The sequence below is a fragment of the Nicotiana sylvestris genome, chromosome 10 (genome assembly GCF_000393655.2).
Source record: "Nicotiana sylvestris chromosome 10, ASM39365v2, whole genome shotgun sequence".
Lineage (NCBI taxonomy): Eukaryota > Viridiplantae > Streptophyta > Magnoliopsida > Solanales > Solanaceae > Nicotiana > Nicotiana sylvestris.
In genome coordinates this window covers 169,945,236-169,968,147 of record NC_091066.1, presented here as the reverse complement: position 1 = coordinate 169,968,147, position 22,912 = coordinate 169,945,236, and the positions used below count along the sequence as shown (strand labels likewise).

The 22,912-nt window shown below is 37.2% G+C and overlaps 1 protein-coding gene across 3 annotated transcripts; it reads left to right on the top strand.

Moving 5' to 3' along the window:
• Nucleotides 1–207: 207 nt before the first annotated feature.
• Nucleotides 208–21,771, top strand: LOC104212449 (nuclear pore complex protein NUP88). Of its 3 annotated transcripts, none has more exons than XM_009761712.2 (10): nt 208–234; nt 4,031–4,396; nt 6,079–6,230; nt 7,759–7,881; nt 11,275–11,419; nt 12,800–12,861; nt 13,304–13,520; nt 15,451–16,362; nt 19,406–19,655; nt 21,104–21,771. In XM_009761712.2, exons 1-10 carry the CDS (start codon nt 223–225, stop codon nt 21,370–21,372), a joined length of 2,508 nt encoding a protein of 835 aa, XP_009760014.1. In that variant the 5' UTR covers nt 208–222; the 3' UTR covers nt 21,373–21,771. The 3 variants fall into 3 exon arrangements, with proteins under 3 accessions (XP_009760014.1, XP_009760013.1, XP_009760015.1); XM_009761711.2 differs by lacking the exon at nt 208–234 and adding an exon at nt 3,800–3,838; XM_009761713.2 differs by lacking the exon at nt 208–234 and adding an exon at nt 3,840–3,857.
• Nucleotides 21,772–22,912: the final 1,141 nt, after the last annotated feature.

Genomic DNA, 22,912 nt, shown 5'->3' with positions numbered 1-22,912 from the left:
ATTATCCAGCTCTTGTGTTGTCTTTAGAATTCTTAAGTTCTTTTCGCTTCTATTTTTGCTTGACACTTAATATGGTTGTTATAATATAACTCATAATATTGTATTGTATTTTCTTCGTATATCTAGGTGAAGGTTAACTCTAGGTTATGCGAGTTTCAAAGAACATAACTGGTCTCATTTGTAAATGTAGGAGGGAGATTGCAGTAGATTGATGGCGGAATCATGAAAAAGCAGGTACTATAATTTAGTAGAGGTAGCAGAATGTTGTTACAATATTGAATATGAAATTCATTCTGAGGTGGCAAAAACTCATTTAACATATGCTTTATTCTTTGTGCAAATATGCTGAAGAGGAGTCTGAAGAGAATTTTTTACGTTGAGAATATTCTTTATTTCTACAAATTCTGAAAGATGAGAATATTCTTTGTGCAAATATGCTTTATTCTTTCTTACTATTGCTTGTACCAATAGGAAATAATGAATATAAGTTAGAGAGTGTGTTCTTGATCTTACTGGAGATGCAAATATTTTTTATACATTTGAGGTGTCTAGCAACCTCCCATAGTTCATGACTTTGTACTTCAAGATCTAAACTATGTTGGGAAGATTCATTTTGTTGAACTGAATTAGTGCAGAAATATAAAATGTTCTTATATCTTATTTTGCTCATTGAAAAGTTTGAACCTTTCATATAAAACTTTATGACCAATGTTTCCAATTGGATTTTAATTACCAGAACCTAACTATCGGGCCCGTGCATAGCACGGGCAACTCCTAACTAGTAAGAAAATAAGTTGAAGGGTGTGTTTGGTATGAAGGAAAACATTTTTCGGAAAATATTTTCTAATTTTCCCATGTTTGGTTGGCTTAAATGTTTTGAAAAATATTTTCCTTATCAAAAATATTTTCTTTATTAAGAGAAGAGAAAACGTTTTCTAAAACTCTTTCTCAATCTTCCCCACCCCCATAACCCCCACATTCACCCACTCAACGCCACCTCACCCCCTCTCTCCAAAAAGGTTTTTCTTTTTCAAATTTCAATTTTTTTTGTCACTACCCACCCTCCTACCCCATCCCCATCCCTCCCGCAAAAAAAAATAATTTTTTTTGTAATTTTAAATTTCTGTTTTTTTCATTTTTCTGCACCCCAATCCCCCACCCCCCTCCACACCCCCTCACAAAAAAAGTTTTTTTTTTACTTTATTTTTTGTAATTTTAAATTTCTGTTTTTTCTCATTTTTCTGCACCCCAACCCCCTCCCTCCCAAACACACACCCACCTCCACCCCCAACAAAAAAAAAGTTTTTTTTAACTTTTGTTTTATATAATTTTAAATTTATGTTTTTTCGTTTTTCTGCACACACACACTCCCACAACAAAAAAAAAGTTTTTTCGTTTTGATAATGCAAGTTTATATTGTCATTCATTTTAATAGACTTTATCAATTTATTTATCTGTTTGACCTACCATTTAAAATATTCTGCTTTATTTTCAATAAAGTGAACATCTCTTCTAATGCATATAAGAGTCATCAGGGACGGATGCACGCTTCCTCAAGCGGTGTCATGCGACACCACTTTGTCGGAAAATTTTACTAAATATATATATTAATACTGTACGGAAACGGATAAGTAAGAAAAAATGACACCACTTGACATAAATTGTGCCTTGGTGTGTTTGTTTTGTGCTTGATTTTGTTCTAAGAGGTCAAAGGTTCAAATCTCAACTAGCACATTTTTCTTTTGTAAATATTTGAGAGAGCCTTTGTAGTTAAAAATTGTGATTAAGTAGAATTGAATTCAAAATCTTTTTTAACTTAAGACTCAACAAAACCAATAAACTAAGGTTATTTCTTGTCTAAAAGTATGATAATCAAAGTAACATTCCAGTTCTTCTATAAATTTCGACACCGCTTACACATGCCCGACATAAGATTTAAACTACTTGCACATGTTGAATGCTTGTTTTTTGTGAAAGTATCAAATCCTTTTTTTGTTGTATGATAATATTTTCTGCAAGCTGAAGTATAGGATACATTTATGACTGTGTGTTGGTTGAGTGCATAAGATCCTGCAAGTCAAAGTATAGGATACATCTATTATCATTATTCATTTCCTTTTCAAAAGTATTTATGAACTCTTGAGTGTCTCCTCAGCTAGAAAAAGCGCCATCTTCCTTTTCCCTCATGTTCATAGTTGTATGTTGATATAAGAACTCAATTCTAGAGGATAGATTGGCTCAATTATTCAATAATACTTTGTTTAAACTCACCGATGCTTAGTCAAAATTTCTAAAAAGTGCAATACGTTTCTCCTTTGAACTTCTCAAGCATAAGTTGACCACCACTCCTATCATTACCATGCCTAATTGGAGCTTACCCTTTGAGCTCATGTGTGATGCGAGCGATGTTGAGGTTGGGGAGGTTTTGGGTCAAAGAGTGAACAAAATTTCATCCGGTGTACTATGCGAGCAAGACAATGAATGATTTGGCCATACATTTTGGCAAGTTTTTTTTCAATTTTTTTTGAAAATATTGTTTGTCCATAGATTAGTGATCTGTTTTTGAAAAATTTCTGAAACTATTTTTCAAGTTTCCAAAATCTAGTTTATGGTAGATTTTGGGTGAAAATGAAGTTCCTACTCATAAAACTTTAATTTTTTTTCAAATAAAATGCATGTACAAACATAATTTCAACTTCAAAAAATTATTTTTCAAAACTATTTCAAAAATTATTTTTTCAAGTTTCAACTCAATTTATGTCCAAACGCTAGCTAAGTTTCAATCGTGCTTGGTAGAACATAGTTCTGTTGATTCTTATTTTGTTGACCTTCTGAAATAAAATAACAGAAGACTAGCCATTTTTCTCCTTTGCTTTGCATTGATCATCCTAAATTTAGCTCAAGAATGTAATTGTTCAACTTTATTCCGCAAATGAATATATACAATATGAAGTGTATTATGTCAATTATAGCCTGTTTGGCCAAGCTGGAGAAATCAGCTTATTTTTGAGAAGTGCTTTTGAAAAAAGTACTTTTAGAGAGAAGCAGTTTGTGTTTGGCTAATCAGTCTGAAAAGCACTTTTGAGAAATAATTTGTGTTTGGCCAAGCTTTTTAGAAAGTGCTTTTAAGTGTCAAATTACGAATAAGGACATGAATAGATTTACTTAATAATTAATATTATAAGTAAATAAATAATATCAAAATTTTGTTATTACATGCAATAATTAAAAAAAATTCATTTTATTTAAGTAAAATATGAAAATAAAATTTAAAAGTACTTAATTCTTTTAATATAAGTTAAATATATTAAAATTCCTTCAACAAATATAAAAGCATTCACCCCTAAAGTCACTATATATTAGAAAGTTTTTCCTAAAAATAAGAAGAAATATTTATAAATTAATATCCTAAGTATTAGGTTTAAGGGTTATTTTGGTATATACTATATTTTGTTAAGGGTATTTTAGGTAAGAAGAAAAGCCAAAACTGCTTCTGCTTCTGCTTTTGGAAAGAAGCTACTTTTTTCTGCTTCTCTGAAACTGCTTCTGCTTCTTCCCAAAGCACTTTTTTTTCCAAATAAGTTTGGCCAAACACCTCAAATTAGGAAAAAAAAATACTTTTGGAAAAAAAAGTGTTTTTTTCCCCTTAGGTCTTAGAAAGTCTATGTGTCGAGAGGCATGATTCCCCTTTTTATCAAGATCTAAAAGGAACTCAAGCGCATCATTTTCGTGGCTTTATAAACTTAAAGCACCAAGCGCGATTGGAAATGCAACATCGCCTAGAGTTACGAGAAAACTCTAGAGTTATGGAAATATGTTGAGAAGCTTGGCCAAACAGGTTATTAGTCAACTTGATGGTATTGCTTTCTTTGTTACGGACCTCTTTTGGCCTTAAATTTTTTACTAATGACGTCTGGTTTAAAAAAAATGGGAAATTTCGTGGAGTTTTTTTACTTCAGAAAAAGTTAATGAAATTTTCACTTATTTATGCCTAAAATTTGAAATGACAATGATTTCCATTTGCTAGCAGCGGAAGAATCCAAAACCACAAGGCTTAGCCGGAGGAGAAGAGCATCTGAGCATGAGATACAATTTCGACTTGTCGGAACCTCGCGACGCCGACGTCGGTGGTCTTCAATCAGCAACGCCAACTTCAGCTTCAACACCCAAAGAAAAACTGGAATGGCTATCCTTACAAAACCACCCTGTCTTTTCTGCTCCCAACAGGGATGGAGCCGCACATTCCTCCAACTTCACAATACCTAAAAACCTTTTGGCGTGGGACGGAGCTTCTCGTCTCTACTTTTGGGACTCTTACAAAAGCTGTCTACATCGGCTCTCCGTTCGGTTGGGCGAACCAGACCCTACTTTCGTCCTTGCCGCTTCTCCCTCTAAGGTCCCTACTTATTCTACATATATTCACGAAATGCGTATTCCTTCTTCATTGTTTGCATTTTAGTATTCTCGGAAAAGTGAGCATGAGAAACTTTAAATTAGGGCTGAATTGAGGATTATGACATTCTCCTAAGATTGTTCTAGTAACATAGGGAATGCAGCTCCAATGTTTTAAATACAACTCTTCCCGAACCCCCAAAAAAGAGAAAAGAGAAAAACTAAAGAAAAAGAATTTTATACGTATGGATTGTGTCAAAGTAACTAAGCATGATGAGATGCCGCGCAAGAGAACGCGATTGGAGCAAGATGGATATAGATGATTCATATACAGACCCTGAATAGTTTGTGATAGAGGCTGAATTGATTGCTATATGACAAAAAATGAGATTATTATAAAGATATGACACTTAAGCTAGACTTATCCATCATGGGGAATAGAACCTTGAGACTGTTTGTGATCCTTGTGAACTTTAGAACCTGTGGCTGTGGGACTTATCAACACACTATGCTTCTTTTTTCACTTTTTCCTGAGTTAAGTCATAGGATTATTTCTCCAAAGTTCAATGAGCTAGAGGGATCGCTCCTTCGAGTTCCTCAGACTTTGTTGTTGAAATGTTGATTTTCCTTATTCAAAAGTAACATAATAAAGCTGAACAATTTGTATTATATGTTAGAATAAACTTCAGCATGATCTTAAACTATTATACCTCTTGTTTCTTCAGGTTCAGCCTTACAGGTACTGCCTAGTTGAGACATATTTGAACTTCTCTTACATTATTCTTTGATGCTCTTGGCATTTTATCTGAAAGAGGAAATTATGCTACTTAACTTGGCTTGTATTTTATTTCTTTATTTAATTTAAACAGATCATTCTTGGGGCTTTGACTTTGAGATAGTTGTGATATCAGATTCATTCTGCTAGACAATAGTTGATCTGACAGTTATGTTCACTTGGCTAGCTGAACTGTCATTTATCTACTGCACACCAGAATACCTGTTCTACTAGACTTCTACAGAGAATGCTTTCCTCTTCCTACTTTCGAAGCTTCTTTTTCTTGTTGAGCAACGTTAAGAACGACATGCATAGGACAAGAATTGAAGACTAACACTCCTATCCGTGTTATCAGGTCACTAGTCCATTACAACAACAACAACAACAACAACGGTCTGGGAGAGTAATGTATATGTAGACCTTACCCCTACCCCATCTGGAGACTGTTTCCGATAGACCCTCGGCTCAGCACCACGAACAAGACAAAAGAGACAATATATCAGTACCATCAACAGAAACCATAAAAATAGTAACAACATTATAAGAACTGGAAAATAGTTGAAACGTAATAACAATAACTAGTAAATAAGGCCCGGTGCTATAAAAAACGGAAGAATAGTGTGAACACAACATTAACCACTAGCAGTCTAAGACAAACCCTATCAGACTAACCTCACACCCGGAACGAAGTAGAAAAATGCTCAACTATCTCCTAACCTACAACCCTAATGCTCGACCTCCACACCTTCCTATCAAGGGCCAAGTCACTAGTCCATTGATGATATATAAAACATATCTGTTCGCTCTGATTGCTTTTTTATTTTTTTTGTTGAAGTGCATTGGTACTACTGCCTGATAGCAAGCTACTACTGCTTTAAGCTACACACTTGGTGATGCTGTTTGTTGTTTAGGTACTGCAAGCTGATATGCAATTGGATTTTGAGGTTCAGCGAATTTCCATTAATAGAAATGGATCAGCACTTTTCCTAGTTGGCTTGGATGGTTTATACGTCATGTATCTCTATGGGAGGACTTCGACGAAAGAAAATACAGTTATATGCCGGTATAACTTCCTCCTTTTGATTTTGCTAGGTTATGTTTTTTTTGGGCTCCAAAGTGTTAAAACAATAGTGTTATCAACGTCATTGTCCTGTTGATGCTTGTTAACAATTTTTCTTCTGAAGAGTACATTCTCCTTTATCTTCGAAAGCGTCGTGTGTATTTAATCTGATGCAATATTATTGCTCGTTGCATGAAAGAAGTTATGACCTTTCTGGTATAGCTATTTAAAACCACTGTTCCTTTGTTTTTTTTCCAATCATTTGAAACCTTATGGCTTAACATTTGGAAGTAGCATTGGTTCTTAAAAAGTGATTTTGATCTTGCATATGTAATATTCCCCCTTTGTTTTTTCTTTATTTTATTTGTTTATTTATGTTTTTGAAATTTATCTTTCATAAAGAGGCCTGAGAATCCGTAGTTACATGCTGATGTCTCGTCTGATTCAAAGCGGTTCAGATTTCATGTGACTGCAACTAACAGTAATACCATCTGTTTTTTCTAGCCATTGCTAATCTAATAAAGAGATTGATATGAATTCACACATGGCTCCTGAATCTTTGTAAAAAATGGTTCCTGGGATTCTTGTGAATTAAGAAGAAAGTGAGTGAGTTAGGAGCTAAAAAACGGCAAGTGATTGCAAAATTTGGTTGTTGGGGTTTTCTGGTGAAAAATAGGCTTATTCTTAATTTGAAATCGAAGTGTTTGAATATATCAAATGATGGTATACTTATCCCCATATGCCGTGAATGAGCAGTGATAGCATCCTTATATGAATTCACAGTCTAATGCATTGTGGATAAGCCGATTGGTCTGAGGTGCAGCAGGTGATGCTTGGTTTAATAAAGGACATGTTACATAAGTGGGCTTTTTGAAAGAAGAGAAGACGCAGAGCATATAATGTTGCCACCCTAGCTATCATGTGGATCTTGTGGAAAGAGAGAAATGAGAACATCTGAGGGGGTATAAAAAGATTTTGCACATTTTAGAAATAGCCTATTGGTTTTAGTTAGTCTTTGGTGCACCCATGAGGTTCTTATTGTGTAAAAGTTTGAGTGTCATTTATGGAGAACCATATTCTGTGTTGGTTCTTCCCTTTTTGATACATCACTTGTATACAGGAGTTATCCTGCACTTAACAAAATAATTTACTTTATTATAAAATAAAAACTTCAAAATTTCTGGTTTATTTTCATTTGTTTGTATTTAATATAAATAAAAAACTTTTATAGGGTCAGAAGGCAGGTTATTTGTTTCGACCTCCTAATTTACATTCTATTGTGTAAATAGCAATATCAGGAAAATTCAAGTGAAGAAGAGTTTTTTTCTAAGAGTGAAAAATATTTATTACTGTAATCCTTGAACAGACCAGTCAGATTATCCTCTCACCTGTATTAGGAGATTAAATGAAAACAGACATGATGAATTCCTTCTTCAGTAACAAGATTTGATGGTAATTAAGTTGCCTGATAATTAGTTGCGGTGCACTAGAGGTCACATTGAATGTGTTCCTTTCCTTTTGTCGGTTGCAGGACAGTTTCAGTTGGTTCAGAGATTTACTTTGACAAAAACAACTCAATACGCACGTTGCAGGTTTGTTGGCACCCTTACAGTGACACCCATCTTGGAATCCTCTCTTCTGATTCGGTTTTCAGGTACTTGTTTCTTCATTGTCAATTTGTATTAGGACTATTTGATGATAAAGTTCTCAACTGGTATATGTTAAAAACCTGTAAAGCGTTTTTAAATCTTTGTTTGTGTAGACATCTTAACTGGATTAGTAATCATTTTGCAGTAAAAACTGTGGTTGCTTCCCCGTGATCCTCATAAAGCATGGTTTAATGCATATAGAGTCCTACCTAACACCTATTGGATATCTTATACAATTGATGGTTACTTTATCTACTACTTAAGGATTGTTAGCATGAGCAGAAGGCACTTCTCTTGGATTTCCTACTGCTTGATCAGTTTTAGTTACTAAAAGTGGCATATATTCTGCTCCTTGTTTCTTTTGATGAGGTGAATTATGGTGTTTTGCATCTGTAAATATGCTTAATCACTTTTTTTTTCCTATGAAGTAAATGATTTAGACCGAATCTTGAAGTTTAATTATTTAACGCAAAGTTCCCAAGAGTAAGTTTCTCTTTGATATATGCTTCATTTTTCTGATATGGTTCCAGTAAAATTATTGGAATTTGGCACCTAATGATGTGGCCCAGTGGTCAATGAAGCGGATGCAAACCTTGGAGATCAAGGTTCAAATCCGAGCATAGACAAAAAAATACTAGGTGATTTCTTCCCATATGCCTAAGCCTTGGTGGATAGATTTGCTAGGTATCTGTGCTGCTAGAAGGTAGATCTCTGGTGGAATAGTCCAGGTGTACACAAGTTGTTCCAAACACCATCATTATTAAAAAATTTGCTGAAATTTGGTTAAGATGGTCCTGGTTGCCCTGACTTGGGATAGTCAATTAGTGTTTCTGGACAAAGACTTCGCTTAAAATAATCTAATCAATTAGTCTTTTTTAAGATTTTCAATTTGTTTAGTGGTTACTGGTCATTTGAAATGCATATGGATGCCTCAAGGACAAAAGCCATGGCTGGTTTCGAGACGAGGAAGGAGGCATCAAGATGGCTCATTCCCTCATCTTGTCTCTGGACGCGAAAAGGCGTATAGGGATGAGTCATTCCAAGACACATCCTATCCTAATATGAGAGATTATTTAATTATAGGGGAAGATAGTATACATAATAATGGAAGAGAGTTTGCCATATTAAAAGAGACTATTATGCACTTAAAACGAATTACCAAGCTACAAATGATGTGTCACGTCATGTTGCTGAAGAGACACTACTAGTCATGTTGCTTCCAATCATTTGTTCTGTGAGCTGCTCCTGCTCAAGTACTGAGTATACCAAAGAAGTTGTGGAGTAATTTAGTTGTTCGGTTTCTCTAGTGGATACCAAATTAAATGGATATTCGGGTGCAAACAGGACTGAAACTAAGATACAGGAGGACCTCGCTTATTTTTTTAACTGTATTTATGAACCATTAGATAGGCTGACAATAGACAAGTTTGAAGGAGAATGAAGGATAGAGAAGAATCTCTTTATGATAGAGGAGAAGGGGCTCTGGGTATGTTAGTTTTGACTATTACTTCATGTTTTGGGAGTTTAACTGATATGAAACCTTAACTATTATTAAAAGTTCTCTCTGTATAAAATAGATGCCATAAGCTTTGTTATTCACGAGTTCCTATGATCAAATTAATCTACTTTACCGTTGACTTTTTTTGGGGGGCTTAAATGACGTGATTCTTAACTATGAACAATTCTTTATTTGTATTTGTATAAAGTAGATGCTAAAGCTTTGTTATTCATGAGTTCCTATAATCAAATTAATCAAATTTGTCTTTGACATTTGAATTCTGAATAAAGACATATTACTTGTAAAATGCCTACATAATCTTTGACCTCCTCACACTGCCTAAGTTTTGATTTAAAATGAAGTTTGCTTATCAAAAAAATAGAACAATTTAAAAGGAAGTTTCTTTGTTTACTCTTAAACTCTTTCTTAGCCAGGCATACAAGTACTCCCCAAGTTGCATGTTAGTCATACTTTCTCTGCTGGTTGACCCTTTTTTCTTTGTAAGCAAGATGGCCATATTCAGAAATCACTGCAAAATTTCTTAACCTATATTTATTGATAACATTTAGGGTAGCAAGATGGCTAAAGCTGTTGAGGAAGGTACACTGTACCTATCTGCCTGCCTACACTACCTCCCTCTTGGTTTAATTATTGATACGAAATACCACCAACATATCTTGAATTTGCCACATCGTTGAGTGATCTTTAAAAAGGAAGCCGGCCTTCACTATCTTCCAATCTTCAAAGGACAGTGGGACTAAAAGTATGCCAAGCTAGCTTCATTAATCTTAGAAGAAAAAGCACCAGCTGAGTTTTGAGTTTTCCGACAAAAGCCTTAAGTGCTGATTGTAGGATAAGTGGCATGCCCATGGCCTTAAGAGATTGAGGCCTAAGCAATAAGAATGGCTGTTGGGAAGGTTTTGTTTGGTCTTTTAGTGCTACATGGTTGTTGGGAGCTGTCAATATATATGCCACTTCCACATAGAAAAAGAAGACTTGTGGCGAGGACTTCTTCATAGAAAACATGTTATTAAATTGGCTTACTTGAACATTGATTGTGAAACATCTATTGAGTATTTGAACTAACCGAAAGAGGTTTTCGTTTGTTCTGTTCTTCTTTTGGGTGCACGCCATCATGTTTGCTTTTCTGTCAATGATATATCTCTAAACTAAATTGTTCCCTAATTTGGACAAGTAGGCCTTCTAAAACAAAGAGTTATGGAGAACACCATGCTGTTTTTTGGTCTGCTACACGAGTCTAAATGTACTTGTGGCCATCTGAGAGCTCTCTAAATTGTCTAAGTCAGATGCAATACATCATTAGCATATTCGTTCAACTGCTGATCCTTTTGGATATGGTGAGCTGAAAAATGTTAAGAAGTAGCAACAATCCCAAAGATTGTAGATGAACAAGGACAACCACCTTACTTTAGGAAGTGAGCTGTCAGTAATTTCACCCATATGGTTGCTCATTAAGACAAATTGATCATGCTCTTTCATTTGCAGTAGTACGAGTTGATAGAAATTGGAACTTAGAAGACTTGGTTCCATTTACATTTAGAGCCAAAACCTTGGTTTCATTGGAACCATGTTATTGCATAAAGCGACACTGCCTAGACAGTAACTTCTTCTCCCCTTCACTTCTCACTGGGTGTGCATGTGCAAAGGATCACTTTTTGGGGCTTTTACTTGTCAGAGCACGTAGAACTGGTGTGTGACATGATCTTTTTGTTATCCAATGGCAGAGACATCTTTTTTTTTTTTTTTTTTTTTATTCTCTACGACTTTCTTAACATATCAGATGCAGGTTAAATCACTTGCTGATTGGAGAATTATGTGTTATTTCTTTTTATCAACAAATTACATAGAGCTATATTTACTGATGTTCCTCCATATACAGGGTTTATGATCTGTCGTCGGCCCTTGGTCAGCCAGAACAGGAGTATTATTTGCAGCCTGTGGAGCCTGGCAGCTTGCACAATGCCACATCAATCTGCCCCGTCGATTTTTCTTTTGGGGGTGATCATTTGTGGGACAGGTTCAGTGTAAGTTCTATTCTTTAACACTTCTCTGTTATACTGTAGACCTAGTGCTTATATGCTCAGGTATTCTGTGGTGATGCCCTGATGACAAATTCTGGGGACTTGATAGATTGAACTTCATCAGTGATTCATAATCTTTTAGCTATATGGATGTGTTGGATGATAAGAATAGAATATGATTCAAAGCTATATCGATATTTTAGGGATAACTATATAACGAACAATTCAAGTTGAGCAAGACCAAGACAGAATACTTGGAGCGTAAGTTCAGTGGCGAGACTCAAAGAGGGGAAGGGGAGGTGAGGCTGGACTCGCAGGTCATTCCGAGGAGAGGGAGTTTTAAGTACCTTGGGTCTATTATTTAGGGGGATTGAGAGATTGATGAAGATGTCACACATCGTATTGGGGCGGGATGGATGAAATGGAGACTCGCTTCCGGTATTTTATGTGACAAGAAGGTGCCACCGAAACTTAAGGGTAAGTTCTACCGAGTGGTGGTCAGACCAACGATGTTGTATGGGGCTGAGTGTTGGCCAGTCAAGATCGCTCGTCCGGAAGATGAAGGTAGCAGAGATGAGGATGTTGAGATGGATGTGCGGGCACACCAGGTTAGATAGGATCATAAATGAGGTTATTCGCGACAAGGTGGGTGTGACCCCTATCGAGAACAAGATGCAGGAAGCGCGGCTTAGGTGGTTTGGTCATGTGAAGAGGAGGAGCACGGACGCCCCGGTGAGGAGGTGTAAGAGGTTGACATTGGAGGGCCTACTGAGAGGTAGAGGTAGGCCAAAAAAGAGGTGGGGAAAGGTGATTAGGCAAGACATGGCGCAACTTCAGCTGACCGAGGACATGACCCTTGATAGGAAGGTATGCAGGTTGAGGATTAGGGTAGTAGAGTAGGTAGTCTAGAGTGTTCATAACAATAGTATTGGCACACAATTTCGCTTTCAGTTGGTAGTAGTTTTTTATGACTAGCCGTTGTTTTTTTTCATTGTTGATCACCTTGATGTCTTGTTGTTTCTATTATGCTTTTATATGGCTTTTTGGTATTGTCCCTTCTTGTCTACATTTTTATTAATGTGGTGCTTATGCTTTCCTGAACCGAGGGTCTATTGGAAACAACCTCTCTATCCTCACAAGGTAGGGGTAAGGTCTGCTTACACACTACCCTCCCCAGACCCCACGGTGTGGGATAATACGGGTTATGTTGTTGTATATAATGAACAAGGTTTACACTTCCAGATAGATTGACTAATATATATAGGGTAAGCAAATTTAACGCCCATTATCTAACATCTCCAGGTAGCGGTGGTTATTGATCAAGTGGTTTTACTGTCACTAAATTTGTGTGGTAAAGTTGAGTTTTTGCTTTATTTTCTGCAGGTTTTTATCTTGTTTAGTGATGGCTCAGTTTACATCCTATGTCCTGTTGTTCCATTTGGAAGGTAATTTACCGGAGATCACAGTTCCGCTAATCTTAAGCTTTTGTTCAGAGATACTTATGGGCAGATAAATTTAATTTTGAATTGATGGTTGTGAAGTAATATGAAATTATTTTAAAGGTCTTTATACAAAATATATTTCCATAATTTTCTGACTTTTCTTATTCTTGCTCAATTGTAAAATTGATCTGCTGCTAGGTAGTACTTTTTAAGTTTTTTTTTTTTTGATAGGCTTGTCTGTCTATATAAGAGATCTCATAGACTATTGTCTTCCCTTACTAGGAATTATTTCCCCTCCCATATTCTCGTTTCATTTTTTCCTCAAGACTTCTAATTTGAAAATGTTTTTACTTATTCCTTGTGTCTGCTATTTTTAGCCTATGCAAGAGGCAGGTCGCAATATTTCACTTGATCTCACTAAAGTAGATTCTTTCCATTTGAACAGTGTGTACAAATGGGAATCTATACTGGAGTTATATAGTGATGCGCATGTGTTTGGCCTGAAATCATCAAATTCAAAAGCTGTGAAAAACTCAAATTTGGCAATCTCTTGGTTGGAAGCAACATTTCCTGAACTAGCCCGGAAAGAAGTTCATGCAGAAAATGCTTCTGTACTTAGAGCTCAGCCTTATGCTTTATTTGATGCGTCAATCTCATTGCAGGTACTTTACTAACTAACAGTTCTTATGTTCTTGAGTATATCCAGCTGGTCCGTATCCACCAATATCCACTTTGACTTGCTTAGATGGATGAGAACCATCGTAGAAGTTAAGGGAATTTAATCTCTTTTGCATTATGGCTTGATTCATTTTTCTTTAATTATTTTCTCTCTCTCTTGTTATTCAATGCCATATGTGAATATTCATGAATATGAACTGTCAGATTTGATTGCCCTCATTGATATGCTGTGTAGCATGCTGTCCTTCCTTACAGCAGGAACAGGCTACTTATGTAAACATTATTTTTTAATATCTTAATTATGTTTACCGTGCATTTTAGATGTAGCAGTCATAAGTTGGACTTCATCGGGCACCATTTATACCTTGAACTTCTTCAGAGACCAACATTAATTTGATTTTCAGATTTTCAGTGATTGAAGATATGAAGGAAGAATGCATCTATGTTTACCTTGTTTTTATTTTTAATTTGATGCTAGTGGCTCTTGTTGTGTCATTATTACTTCCATTATGTCTGTAGTGCTATGCCTTTGTTACTGCTTATTGTTATTGCTTTTCTTTCTGCTGTCTGGTTATCACATTGTTGGTGTTATCTTTCTGACTTCCTTTGACGTTACAGCTTCACTGCCCTTTACCATCGTCGAGAGCCGAGGGTCTATTAGAAACAGCCTCTCTACTCCTCCGGAGTAGGTATAAGGCCTGCGTACACACTATCCTCCCCAGACCCCACTTGTGGGATTTCACTGGGTCGTTGTTGTTGTTATTTTTAATCGTTCTACTAATATGAAAGAGGTAAAAAATGGCTCTGATTGCTGATTGTAGTAACATGGCACCATTAAATATTGTAAGCGGTAGTATTGTTAAAAACAGAAGATTGGTTGATACTGATCGATATGGGAGAACAAAATAGTTTTCTACCTTTCATTTGAGCATACACGGAGGAAGAAGTACTAGTAGTTCTTGTTGAGTCTCCCACATCGGCTAAGGGATGGGGGACTTGGTCTCCTTATATGGCTTGTGCAATCCTCACCTCTTGAGCTAGCTCCATATCTTATCATGGTATCAGAGCCGGACCCACCCCAATTCTTTGTTTCACCGATGTTGGGCCCCCATATTATATTGTCCACGCTCCAGTTGACAGGCTTGGGCGTGCCGGGGTTGTCGAGTCTCCCACATCGGCTAAGGGATGGGGACTCGGTCTCCTTATATGGCTTGGGCAATCCTCACCTCTTGAGCTAGCTTTTGGGGTTGAGTTAGGCCTCCATATCTTATCAGTTCTTTCTAGCTGGATTGCTCTAGCAAGAAGCAAGATACAGTAGAAAGTCTTTTCCGTCCGTCCTTATTATTTAATATATTGATTTTTATGGGTAATGTCTTGTTGGATGAGACACCCTTTTTCTGTCTCAGTTGCTTGTGTATCGGTGAAGGATGCCGACTAGGACAAGTCTTATAAACCTTAGTATAAAGATTGCAGTGGAAAACACGGTGAAACAAATTAAGGCCGTATTTGAACGGAAATAGCTCCTATTCTTCTCTTCATGTATCTCCTGGAAAAGCAATCCACTGAACTTTTATTTCTTCGTGTGGAGGGCCTCATTTCTGTTCTCTCTTATTCTTTTTATGCTGAAATAAATACTACTATAATCTTGCATTAATGAGCTGTGTTGTCCTTTTTTCCTGTTTCTTGATGTGAAAAATCCGTGTGAAATTTTAATTTCACGTGGTAACATCTAAGTTTGGCTGCACTACTATTCCTTATCTCACTATGAAGGAAAAGAAGTTATGTCCAGTGATTACAAAGCAAGCCACTTTATTTGCTCTGGCTTAATCTCTTGGTGGAATCGTTTTTAAGAAAAGCTCATTTATTTTTCTTTCCAACTATATAGCACCTTTTTAACACTGGCTTTACTTGCAGGGGCCTTTACGTAAAGTAAGTCACGTCGTTGAAGAAGACTCAGTTCATCCTCAAGTTTGTGAAGGGCGTGCTGTCAGTTTTCTTTATGATTTAGTTAGCAAAGATTCTATTGTCGTAACTGCTTGGAGTGGTGGCCAGTTGCAAATTGATGCTTTAGCTGATGAAGTACAGCCGGTTTGGAAGGTCGGTAGCCCACCTCGGGTTTGTCTGGATTCAACTGATAGTATAGTTGGCCTTGCAATGATTTGCGAGTCATTGTCCAGTGACACCTCTATTTTGAAGCTTGACCTGCCACCTGATCATACCTTATGGTTGGGACATCCACCTCCTCTTTTGAGGCTGGCTATTGTGGATTTAGCTCTTCCCAGAAGAAGTGGTTCCGTTATATCAATGTTTGTTGATCCCCTTATTTCAGAAAGAATATATTGCCTTCATGATGGAGGAATTGATTCAGTAGTGTTGCACTTTTTACCTTTCACTAATCAGAGTAGTGGCAAAGAAGACATGATGAGAAGTCCCTCTGTGCATCCCGTTCTTAGCACTTTCCAAGGAGAAGCATCCTCAGCCTCCCCACTTTGTGGTTTCTTGGCTCTGTCAGATTCTTTTGGAGATTCATGGATTGTGGGTCTTACCCCTTCTAGTGAGTGTATAGTGTTGGAGATGGAGACCTGGAATACACTGGTTCCCCCAAGTATTGATAAGGTTGACAAACTCATAGACTCAGAGGGGCCAAAAGATACAGATATTCCTACTATCATAAGCAAAGAGCTCCTTACTGGGCCCAGGGTAGTTCTTTTGCCCCCTTCATCGCCTCATTTACGCTCCGTTGCTGCTGATTCAATTGAAGGCCGATCAACACTTCATCAGTATTTCAAGCTTTTTCATGAAAATTATGTGGAATATGCCCACAAGGTAACTTTGTGCTGTCGTTACGCTACAATCTTGATAGCAGTTGTGACTTTTTCCTGCTGGACTTCTCTTTTTAAGTTGGATTTTACCTTATTATCTATCTGATCCTTCAAATTTTCCATTCTTTTGGGGTTTCAGTGGGGTGTCTGTGTCTGTTTGTCTCTCTTATTCTTTGTGCTAGTGAAAGTTCTGGTGGCAATTTGTTTTTATGAAATAATTTTTCTGTCAGTTTAAAAATGCGTTTCACCATTAACTATCTTTGACATGTCTGATTTCTTAAAATTTCTCAAAATTGTGCATTTTCTTTTTCGGATATTGGAGTAGCTTTTTGTAGTTGAACTTCTATTTGCCCTGATAGATGTATCATGTATTTCATAGTTTTGGAATGTTCATCATGCTATTTTTTCGAAGGTACAGGATGAGTCTGGAGAAAGAAACTCATCCTTCTCTCTAGATTTCTGGCAATACACTGTCTCCAACCAACTTTATTTCAAAAAAACAAAATATCTTTCCAAATCAAGTAATCGACAATATCAGACAGTTCTGAACCATCTTTAAATGATCAGAAGTTGAAACCAATCATCCTGAAATGCTAAAAAACCTTCAACGGTTCAACCCACACCCTTTCACATCCTCTTTTAGCAAATTTTTGCAAGTGAATTTAGATTTAAGTTTGGATTGCTTTTCTTAGTAACTTAAACTTAGTATAGGATGATGAGACTGGAACATAACTTAGGTAACAATGGAAAGGAAAATTTCATCTGCTGTTGGATTAAAGAGTTCCCAAACGATAACAACGAAAAATCTGGCAAGATTCGAACTCATTAAGAGGCGGCGAAAATTTATGAGCAGCAGGTGATGGATAGACAATGTAAGGTGGATCTGCAATGTCTTAAAACTAGCTTCTGAAGGGGTTGGTCGAGAGGATTATGATGGGAGAGAGTGGTTCATAGAAAGAAAGAGGCTTTATCTCAAACAGTGGCCTCCAACTATCACATGCAGTTGGAACACAGAGGAATCAGAAATCAGAACAAGTCTGATCAGATTGGTGGTCGTTCTGCATCACTTAAGGATTGGAAATTTTTTCCAAACAATTGAACCTACATTCGAAGGATTTCTATGTTTGGATACTAGAGAAACGCCCTCTCAGATAGGTGAGAATTAGAGTAAGAAAATCGAGAAAAGGATTCTGCACCCATTAACATAGAGGTGGGAAATTTGATCCTCTAAATTCCAATTTGGGTTAAGTTCACAATAAGAGTGAGAAAAAGCCATTATAAAAAATAAAATAAAAAATAGCATGGTCAGATATAGTCAATGGCTGAACTCTGTTCTCTGGTGAGGTCCTATGGCTAGCTTTTGAAAAGTTGGAAGTTGCAAATGAACATAGTTTTTGGAACTAACAAGATGCTGGCCTAAGATATGCGACCTGCTATCTCTTAACATTTCATACAAACGAAAGCGGGGATGCACAGTTGCCCCTTTTTTACTCTTAATAAAGGAAAAGCTGATAAACTGGAAAGATGAGTAATGAACCAGATTAAAATAGATTAAAGAAAAGGAAAAGGGTAAATATAAGAAAAAGGCTGGGATAGCAAGCAGCAAGCCGAATGGTAAGGCCTATACTGACTCCTGCAAAACAAAATGCAGAGCTCAAATTAAACCTGATATGCTTATGCCCAATCACTTGAGATAACATATACATACATAGGTAGAGATAGTGGACTCGATGGTTCTAGAGGTGGAATTAGTGCCTTGTTTGAACCTCCTATGCTATCACAAATCTCTAATTATTTTGCTCTAATTGAGGAGGAGCACAATGTGGAATTGAAAAGTGCAAGGAAAATTCGTCAATGAGGACTCTCCGAAGGTCCTAGCGAGAAGGAAAAATGTTAGCAGAGCCTATGGAGGTCCTGATATGGCTTTGAGAAATCTGAACCAATTGCGGTTCGGATCTTTGACATTCCTGTGATGGTGTTATTACTGTTGATTTACCAGCATGTATCGAGAAGTCTGGGGGCAATAGGTGTCAAACTGGGTCAAAGAGTGCTTACTGAAGCTCAATAAGCAACTGGGAATGCAGTTTCTGAGTTTCAAAAAAGAAGCGATGGACGTGTTCCTTGAGTGGCTTGTTTGGGCTGGATAGCTAGCCTTAAATGAAGCATGTCTCATGCAAGACACCCTAGCTAAAAGAGATGTTGCTACATGCAAAAAAATGGCAGCCCGGTGCACTAAGCTCTGGGGAAGGGCCGGACCACAAGGGTCTATTGTACGCAGCCTTACCCTGCATTTCTGCGAGAGGCTGTTTCCACCGCTTGAACCCGTGACCTCCTGGATACAAGTATGTTAAAATGTGGCAGAATCAGTAAGTCCTTGATTATCCAGTTCCTTGGGACCTTTGGAACCTTTTCTTGAATCTATTCCACAGTAAATTGGCATTCCCAGGAACATTTTCAGCCGTTTGAAAGGGAAGAGAACCCATAAGAGTCGGAGAGAATCAGAAAATTGTGGAATTCAATCCCTCTTTCCATAATCTGGGTGCTATAGGAGAGGAGGATATGGTATGAAAGAAAGAGGACTGTAGTGTATCAACTAAAGCGCTTCTGTCTATGTTAATAATTTGAGCTAGTAAATGATACTCGGATCATATAGAATTTATTAGCTCCCTCCATAGCTAATGATGGAAACTGCATCATCTGTAATTTGTTTTTTCCGGGCATCATCCGTAAATGGATTTTGTGATTTTACTTAATAAAAAAATTGAGTGAAAAGACATTATTTTATTTATTTAATTTGGTAGCAGTTCTTCTGCTTGTTTTGATGGTATTGTTAATCTCCCTATTCTCTGAAGATGTTTATTTTAAATCTCAGAAGTGTGTGTTTTGAAGAGGAGGAATTTAATACTTTGATTTGACGCCCTCTTCCTCCTCATTTCTCACTTGGGTCAAAATCAGAAGATAATCTTGTTTTCTTCCCTCCTTTTCAGTCTTTTGACACTGGACTGGTCTCTTAGTTTGAAAATCTGGTACTTTTCTTTTGTTATCAGGTGTACTTTGAACTTCAGCATCATGCACCTCATGTAAAGAAGATCATCGATGACCAGCACTCTCGATTGCACAAAGCACAACAGAAGATTTTGGAAGTTGAAAGGAAACAGGAGAAGATAGAGGATCGTATTGAGCATGCAGTTCAGTTTCACAGTAAGCTAGAAGAGCGCTTGCAAAGCCTGCGACACCTGCCTGCAGCACACAAGAGATCTCTATCAAAAGCTGAACGACAGTTCAAGTCGGAACTTGGTATTTGCTCCTCTAATGCTAATGCTTCATGTAGTTTTATTTGGTTTACTTTATTGTGAACTCTGACTTATCATTAGCGTAAAAAACAGTATAATGCATGTAAATATGTTGTGTCTTCTGCATACGGCCAAAAGACTGTCTTTACCAACTCTCTGATGCTCTAGAAGCATCCCTAACACTCTGGTTACACACCTTAAAAGACGGGGTTCCCATCTCAAAGCATAACTTGAAAATTCCGCAGCGAGTTCCCCACAATTTGGAGACGTGTCAGGCGCATATATTTCAATCTTTTTGAGGGCATGAAGTTATTTAAATTGAAAAAAAGAAAAATTGAGATAAAATCAACTGTCCAGATCAATTCAAACAATCCTAAGGTCTAAATCCTTTTTATTTTTCATTTTATTTTTTATTTTTTTCCATCACCCCCATCTCAACCTACACCAACTCCACCACCACCACCACTTACACTACCTCCACCACTACCACTTACACTACCTCCACCACCGGTGACAACACCCCTTTTCTTCTCCACCACAATGCTACCTCCAAGACGTTGACCAGCCCCACCTCAGACCATCTTAATGCATTTGCTGGAGTCGAAGAGAGGTGTTGGCTGACATTTATGGTGTAGCTGTTTGGGTTTTTTCTTTCTTTTTGGGTGAAGCTGAGGTGAGACTGGTGGTAGAGAAATTGTGAGGTGAGTGTGATTAGAGAAAATGGAGATTGGCGGAGACTGGTCGTCTGGTCGATGGTTGGCGGTTAAAGGTGAAAATGGTTGGTCGTGCAAGGGGCTTTAAAGTTTTTTTTTTTATATGGCTGAATGGGTTGTTTTTGCTGCAGTTAAGGATGTAACAGAGAGGAGATGGTGTTTTCTTTTCCTTTTGCCGAAGCCCACCTGGGGAGGTTGCCTGCTGGCTTTTTTCTTTTCTTGGATTAATGGGTACTGCAGCGGAATATAGATAGCACAACTAAATTTGCTTATTTAGATAGTGTTATTTTATTATGCATTTTTATGGTACTAATATATCGGCTCCTGTTGCTTTTTTGAGCCGAGGGTCTCCTGGAAACAGCCTCTCTACCCATCGGGGTAGGGGTAAGGTCTGCGTACATATTACCCTCCCCAGACCCCACTTGTGGGATTATACTGGGTCGTTGTTGTTGTTGTAGATAGTGGCTGTAGTGTCTGTGAGAGGTAGCAAGTGTTTTGGTATGGAACATACAGAGAGGGGTCTGTAATGGTGGTCGAGTAGTGGGACGGAGACTGGGATGGGGGTGGGTGGGTTGGGGGATTTTCAGTAATTTTTTGTTAAATTTCGACGCAGGTCACTCCTGTTATCTAGGGTGTGTAAATGGGAAATCGGTGCAAGTTGGGCGGAAAGTATGTATTAACCTTTTTCTGGCTTTAACCTTCTCGTATATGGAAGTGACTTATGTTTTGTGTAATGCAGACAGATATAGGGGAGTGGAGTTGGATGCTCTGTGCTCTTCTATTGAAGCAGTAAATGCCAGGTTGAAAAGATTCACACATTCTCCACAGGCCAATCGATCAAATGAACAGCGACAATTATCAGTGAGGAGAAAGAGCCATGTTCGGGAAAATGAAATGTCACTGCTTAAAGCATCAATTGAAAAGCTCTCACTGGTGAACATTGAAAATGCAAAGAAGGTTAAAGTAGTTGAATCTGCATTGAAATGCCGTGAAATAGGCACTTCATGAGTTATTCCCCTCAACTATATATTTAGGATAACATGTCGATTTTTGCTCCTGACGAGAGGGGTTGCTCTGATGGTAAGCAACCCCACTTCCAACCAAGAGGTTGTAGTTCGAGTCACCCCAAGAGCAAGGTGGGAAGTTCTCGGAGGAAAAGATGTCGAGGGTCTATTTAGAAACAGCCTCCCCAGACCCCACTAGTGGGACTATACTGGGTTGTTGTTGTTAATTTTTGCTTCTGATCCGATAAAGTCTATATATATTGTTGGCCACCCTTTTTTAATCTTTTTATATTATTACTATGTTTTTATTATTAACTTTGATCCTCTAGAAGATACTTAAGCATAATTCAAAGAATATTCCAAATTATGATTGTTAATAAATTATTATCCTTATCTTGAACAATATACTTGTTAAAACCTCATGCTATGTCGGGGAAAGGGCCGCTTGTATCCCAGGGACGTGATGAAGGCAGCAACCTACAATGATGCAAGTATGAGTGGCTGATTTCACAGCTCGAACTCGCGACTAATAGGTTATACGGAGACAACTTTACCGTTGCTCCTAGCAGTGCATAAACAAGATTTTTTCTAAGGGGTTCAAAAAGGAAAAAGTTAAAAAATTAAAAGAGTTTATATATTGCATTCTCTCTCAACCAAAGGATCCAATAGCTATATAACAAGAATTAGTCTGGTACAAGAAGTATCCCCTTATTTAGGCTGGGTCCAGGGGAGGATCGTATGTATTTTAAGGGGGTATGATGTAGGCAGCATACCATGATGCAAGTACGAATAGCTGATTCTACTGCTCGAAACCGCGACTTATAAGTCACATGGAGACAATTTTACCGTTGCTCCTAACAGTGGTGGAGGCATAATTTTTGCTAAAGGGGTTCAAAAAAGAAAAAGTTAAAAATTAAAAGAGTTCACGTCCAACGGCAACGAGAATTGAACCGGGAACTTGACAAAAGTTTTAAAACCCCTTGACCACTTATATTTACATTATAATTTTCTAGCGAAGGGGGTTCGGGTGAAATTCCTTCCGCCCTTGGCTCCTAGGCTCCACTTCATGTATAATGAATTAGCATCGGACGGATTCCATTGCTAAGCTAGTATGAAATCTTTTCTGCTGAAATATGGAGTTAAAATCAGTTCCATCAACTTTTAATCTCACTCTAAAAATCTGCAACAATAGCTAAAATAACAGAATAGCTTATACATGTCATGCCTTTCACGTCTCCCCCTTCTTAATACTACAGCTAAACGTAATTAATACTAAGCCTAATGGAATAAGATAAGTAGTAAAGCATAATTAGTCCAGTGTAAGTGTAACTAATTAATAATCTATTTGGATCATCACCTATTCCTCCTCTTCACCAAGAATTGTACCAGTGTATTTCACATATTATCACCTGCACTTTATTCACTGTAATAATAAATTTAGAATTATTTTTTGTCAAAATAATGTAACTACACTTTACCTAGCTACTATAATAGTAAATCATAAAATTATTTTGTGACTTTATTATTATAATAGGTAAAATTTT

Bases quoted from the DNA above. Each gene is read 5' to 3' on its own strand.
- LOC104212449 (XM_009761711.2), top strand. From the start codon at position 3,815: ATGTTGAGAAGCTTGGCCAAACAG. The intron at 3,839-4,030 runs GTTATTAGTCAA...ATTTGCTAGCAG, and splicing joins TGAGAAGCTTGGCCAAACAG to CGGAAGAATCCAAAACCACA. The intron at 12,862-13,303 runs GTAATTTACCGG...CCATTTGAACAG, and splicing joins CCTGTTGTTCCATTTGGAAG to TGTGTACAAATGGGAATCTA.